This window comes from Microtus pennsylvanicus, chromosome 20 (genome assembly GCF_037038515.1).
Source record: "Microtus pennsylvanicus isolate mMicPen1 chromosome 20, mMicPen1.hap1, whole genome shotgun sequence".
NCBI classification, from domain to species: domain Eukaryota; kingdom Metazoa; phylum Chordata; class Mammalia; order Rodentia; family Cricetidae; genus Microtus; species Microtus pennsylvanicus.
Window position 1 is genome coordinate 20499782 of NC_134598.1, and position 6141 is coordinate 20505922.

A 6141-nucleotide genomic window follows, 5' to 3' on the forward strand; every position below is an offset into this window, starting at 1 on the left:
CCAGGTTCTATAAAGGCGGCAGTATTCAGTATCACGGGCTGCACTCTGCTTTGCTGCCCTGAGTTTAGCTGAAAGTCATTCCTAGTTTTAGAGATTAAAATCTAGCCATGCCAATCTCTTAACACAGGAAGAGGGTCTGAGGACATTTAAGAGTGGGAAGAGATGATTTTCACGCTCATCTCCTTATCAGAAGCTTCGCGCTGCCACAGGGGTAAATTACATGTACTGCTATTTACACTGATGTTTATCTAACCCCAAACTAGCCATCCCTTATCAAGATCACTGGCATTCAAGATAAAGATTTAAGTATAGTACCATAAGAGCAAGGGTTTAGTGCCTTCTTGAAAATCAAATTACCATATGATATTATCATCTGACAATAAAACATATTGTAAAGCTAATCTGTAGATTTACTTGGCCTATATAACCAAATTTCTAACTCATGATGTAGCCTTCTGGTGTAATTGTTTTTCAGTAATTTTAATTTTTGACTATCTTTTTTTTCCTCAATGTATTAACTAGATGGTAACCAAGTAGTAAATCTGGAACTGATGCTATATGTACTTATGTACTTCCTTCATCACGACTGCTTTTTGTAAAGATCATAATAATATTATATATGAAGACCGGCTTAAATTTTCCCTCTTTCAGGGAGTCGTTCTTAATCAACACCAACCGAGTAGCTCTCACGTCCATAATCTCCTCTCAGACCGTTTTCTTCAGAGCATTTTACATTCTCATATACTCTAACATCATCGTTATGAGTCCCGTCATCTGAGCCCCTGGCTACCACCATCAAATACCCATCCGCTAAGACTCCTCTTTTGCTTGCTTTTTCACAATAAAAATGTGACGTGCTGGGGCCTTCCATTCTTCCTCCTGAGGCTTTTTACCCACAATTATCGACAAAGCTTGTTTCCTCCCTTTCGTCAGTGGTCTTCTCAGATGTCACAGTCACAAGGGGTCTTTCCTTGACGTGTGTGTGTGTGTGTGTGTGTATAGTGATCCATTGTCATTTGTTCACTTTTATTTTTACCCCATCAGCCTCACACTTTTATGTGTGTATTCCTTGTATCCCTCTCACTAGCATGCAAACACTATTAGATTTTACCTATTTTGCTCAACTGGCACTACCACAGTGCTTCAAGCAGTATTTGGAATAAGGGTGACACTCAGTAATTTTTAGTAAATCCATCCCTTAACATTTGTCTCCTCTAGTAGTCTCTTAAGACTCATTGGGGCAAAAAACCTTTCTTCTTGCATTCCCATAGCATTGGTATGCAACAGGTGATAACGGTATACTGAACGAATGGATGAGTGAGTTGCTTGTGTGGCTTAAAAAAGAAACCTTTGCCTAGTGGCCCCTACTTATGACAGAAATTAGAACTGTCATTTGTCTCGTTTCTCAACATACACTGATCCCAAATAAAATGTGACTTATAGTAGGACCTCAGTAAGTAAATGACGAATATCAGGAATCACTAAACAGTAATCTACTCTGCCCATTGCATACCCCCAAGGTTTGAAGTGTTGACTAGTCCAATGTCTTGATGACATTAGAAAATAATCTTTGTATATTCACAGAGATGTGAAAGCCCCCAAGTCACCCTGTCTATCCCTTCCGGCCAGCCTGGATCTTTTAAAATCTTACTTCCCAGACAAAAAACCCAGATGAATATGACTTCTTAGTCTTACCTTCAGTTATCACGTTTGAATTCAAAGTGAGTACATCTCAATTTAAAGCCTGTAGCTTTGATTTGTTTCCTTAAAAACTTTCCATCAAGATTCCATATGTGTGTGCGTGTATGTGTATTATGCACGCATGATGTATGTACATCATACGCATGTATGTATGCTTGTATATATGCTGCCAAAGGACGCTAAGCAAGATTTAAATCTCCCATTTAGAGGTAGCATAGCCTAAAAATCATCTATTTTTATTTCTGTTGTGTTTTATGTTTGTGTAAATTAAAGTACTAGAAATTAACCGGAAGCCCTATGAATCTCCCTGGTAAGCCACCTCGTGGGCTACACACATAATTAGAAATGGGCTAGTCCAGGTGTGAGAATTAGCCGAGAAAAGGCTAGATATAATGGGCCAAGCGGTGTTTAAAAGAATACAGTTTCCGTGTAATTATTTCGGGTATAAAGCTAGCCATGTGGGCGGCTGGGTGGAGGGACACAGCCCTGCCGCTCCTATTTCAACAGCCCTAAAATCACAGCGAGTGTATTCTCATTTGTTGAGGTACACTTTGTTGTCCCTGACAAGAGTCTTATTTCCTTCTTCTCACCTACAATCCTACTTGGGGCCTGGTGACACAGGCTTTAAGTCCCAGTACTCGGGAGGCAGAGACAGGCAGATTTCTGAGTTCAAGGCCGGCCTGGTCTACAAGGCAAGTTCCAGGACAGCCTGGATTGCACAGAGAAACCTTGTCTTGAAAAAATCAAAAACCAAAGGCAAAGCCTTGGTAGCAGCTGTGGCTGATGAAAATCCACCAAGTTAATAGGAGAAAGGTTCCTAGCAGCCTCCCTATGCGTTCCCCACCAACCCTGAGAGCTCTGCAGTGCTGAGACCACGGGTTATATCTCAGTTTGGTATGAAATCCCCATAACCAACTGCTCTTGATTTACTTCAGTTTTAATTCACTAAAAACCCGTTGTAAACGCTTTGGAGGGACCAAAAGACTTTGGGTGGAACAGTTTAGAGTATATCAAACGGCACCCCAGAGCTTAGTGTGATCTAGTCGCCAGTAGGTGGCCAATCATTGATGCCTAAGTTAGGGTAAAACTGCACTGTAGCGCAATCACCAGTCCCAAATCCCCAACGAACAACCGAGTTAAGCCCTACCTGTTCAAGGACAATGTTTAGAATCCCACTATCCATCAACCTAATAATAATAAAATTACCTGCTCAATCATGTTAAGGTATCATCACAATTAAATAGAGGGAAGATACTTTATTGACAGTTTTCTCACTCACCAAACAGTTAAAGCCAATATGGATAGATGGTTCATTCAAATACCCACTAGTTAACCTATGTAAATACTTCCTGGGTTACTGTATGGAGTCTAAACAAGAATGCACGTTAAATCTTTGTCTGCCTAACACCTCCCCAAAACAACTGACTGGGGCACCTAAGGGCTAAGATACCACCCACCCCAAAGTGGGACAGCTGTCTTAGTAATAGTAGCGGTGAGATATGAACTTGTTTGGGTATGTGCTCTTCTTGGACCGTTAGCTTCTAACGGAGTTAGAACGTGGACTGTTGAACGCAGTTAAACTTGGGATGGTTAATGAGTGTAATTTAGTAATGGGACAATATAAGAACTCATCACATTAAAACAAAAATACTTGGGAAACCCATCGTCTTTAATAGCTTACCATCTGCTTGGCTCTTACCAGCAGTGGATTTATCCTGCTTAGTAGAGACGATATTGGGGGGTAAAATCATAGATTAGACGGCGGATTTCTGAGCTCTTTACTGTTATTAATTTGCAAGCGTGTAAACGAACATTTCCCAACATAAAAATCAATTATGTTTCAACTCTCACCCCAAGTGAGGTTGCTATGGGCTCCACATAATATCTGTTCTGGCACCAACAGATTGAGGTAAAGTCACCGGAGATCTCTCTAAATTAAGAACCTCAAACAGAGTTTACCAGCTTTGCCACTGTGTTCCGCAGCAGGATGCTCTTTTTGCCTTGCTGGGCCCGCTAGTTTAATCCCCCAGAAAGAGAAATTTTAGAGGGACAAGGACTAAATCATTTTCTTTTGAGCACAGCATTTTCAAATGGCTGCCCCGGGTCCTAAGCCCCGCCGCTTCGGACCAGAGATAGAGGTGCCCTCTCTCTGCAGAGCAGGGACTCTGGCGCTCTATACCTGGACGTGGGGAAGGAGAAAGGAAACTCCCCCTCACAGTTGGGTACCACTCATGTGCACTATGAAGGCCCCAAGCTTAGAGGAGAAACCAGTAACCAGGCTTGGGAAGGTTTGAGGAGGAGGCAAACCCTGTTTCCCATGCAGCCAAAGAGTAGGACGCACAGGTCACAGGCTAGAAGTTAAACTGTTACCAAGCCTGCGCTTTGTCCCCGCGCTGTCTGCAGCCCAGGCACGGAGGTGCACTTGGTTGGCGAAGAACTAGGTTGGTTTGGAGCAGGAGACAGGAGTTGCTACCAGGCTGGAACTGCAGTCGGAGGGAGCACTGCGAACCAGCGACCCAAGCTGTAGCTCCGGACGGGAAGCCGGAGCCAAGCCAGCTTGCCTCCGGGATGCAGCGTCCCCTAGCTCGCTAGGCTGCCCAGGTTCCGCTCTGCCCTTTCGCCCGAGGGCAGCGCCCTGGCTTGGCAGCCCGGCGGCCGTGCACCCAGTTACCGTGCCAAGCGCCCTACCGCCCCGGGGCGATCTCACAGTCACTGCAGCAGCACAGATCCTGTCTCCAAGCGGGGACAAACTTCCTCCCTCCGGGTCCTCGGGCCGGCAGTTGTTAGCTGGTTTCCCCCACTGGTCCCTTTACTGCTCTGGCTTGAAGAGCTTTCTTGCCCCTCTCCAGTTACCAGCGCTCAGTGGTTCCCGCACATCCTCTCCAACAAAGCCGGGGCCCAGAGGCGACCCGGCAAGGGACTAGGACTGGTGGCTGAAGCATTGGAGCCCTGACAAGGCATCCACGCCCCGGCGAGCGCTGTGAGAATGGGCGGCAGGGACGAGGCGAGGAGAGAGGGGTAGAAAGTGTCCTGCTCCGGGCGCGAAAGCCTCCTAGACTGATCGTCCTCGCCCAGTTGCCCCTAGCCGAGCGCATCCTGCTGTCCCAGTGGGACTGGGCAGGGCGAAGGGGGAAGCTGTGCGGACTCTGTGGCCTGATGTACCAGCCGCTCCCTTACCTCTGTCCAGAGTAAGCGGCTGGACCACTGTCAATGTCGCCATGTCTGCCTTGGGAGCCGAAGTGACGCTCGGCTTCAGCATCAGCAACCGCTTGTAGTGAGAAAAAGAGGAGGAGATTGGGGGCGGGGGTGGAGAGGGAAGACGGAAAGGAGGGGGAGGAGGGGGAGGCAGGAAGGTGGTGATGGAGGAGAAGAAAGCTCGGGTGGGTTGGTAGCCAGATGGAGAATCAACTGTTGTGCCGAGGCGAATCTTCAGACGCGGCGCCAAGCAGGGCAGGTATCCGCGAGCGCCTGCATGGCCAGGCGCTGAAAAAGGAACGCTCAGCCCTAGAACTTCGCTCCTCCGCCCATGAGCTCTGGCTGGGTGCAGCTGGTTAGGTGTCTTTCAACTTTCCACCCAAGCGTTAATGGTCAAAATACACTTGTACACAGAGAAAGAGGGCATGGAAACGGGAGAGAGATGGGGGGACAGAGGGTTGGTGTTTGGGGAGCTATTTTTTTGGGGATGGGTTGGCTTTCAGATTAAGAAAATTTTCAACCTACTAATCCCACACCTCTTTAGACAGAAAGCAGGCAATGGAAGATGCTCCCATATTGTTGTAGTTGCTATTAATTTCTGTTGAAGCTTTCTTAGAATGTTCCCTCCCAACAGTACGAGGTAACTGACTGAGGGCCGGGGTTCTATAGGTAAGTGTTCACTTAGGAGTTGCGTGTATCGCCTAGGAAATGACCTGCCTTTACAAGCAAACTTCCTAACAATGTTTTAAAATGAAAAACCGGTCTCTGTCATAGAAAAAAAAAATACCTATCTAGGATCTTTTCACATTAATTTAGGAGAAGCATGTATTCCGGGGTGTTACTTATTAATTGGCATATGTGCAAAGAATTGAGCCAAGAGAGTTACATACATTTACTATACACCCTCGATTTGTTCTTTCCCTGCAGCCTCTGAATGTGGGGGGATAATATTAAAGGGCTTATTTCAGAGTCAGCTGACCAGCATTCAGTTGCTAGAGCCTTCAAGTACTGTAAGCCTCTTTCTCTCAACTTTCAGTAAATTTCTACCAAGCCTGATGTCCCTATCAAACGATGAAGAAGCATGGAAAAGCCTCCTATAGGCATAATGTAGGTGATTGGGAAAAAGTGCCTGGATGACAATGCTGCCTGTCCCTGTGACAGCTAACTCATCATTGTGACTCCCAAGGACCTCTCAGGGGCAGACCTTGGGTTGCAGCAAAGAATTTGCATACAATCAATGCCATG

General features: G+C 46.1%; 1 protein-coding gene across 6 annotated transcripts in view; it reads right to left on the minus strand.

Annotated features, from left to right (window-relative positions):
* The window catches only part of Lin7a (lin-7 cell polarity scaffold A), a 129994-nt gene extending 124778 nt beyond the window's left edge, over window positions 1–5216 (minus strand). Inside the window, exon 1 of one of the 6 annotated variants that reach the window (XM_075954239.1) lies at window positions 4879–5216. In XM_075954239.1, the coding sequence (XP_075810354.1) occupies window positions 4879–4960 (82 nt within the window). In that variant the 5' untranslated portion in view covers window positions 4961–5216. Of the gene's footprint in view, window positions 1–4554; window positions 4573–4878 lie in introns of those variants that run through there. The other 5 variants (XM_075954238.1, XM_075954241.1, XM_075954243.1 and 2 more) reach the window with 5 other exon arrangements.
* Between the last annotated feature and the right edge of the window lie 925 nt (window positions 5217–6141).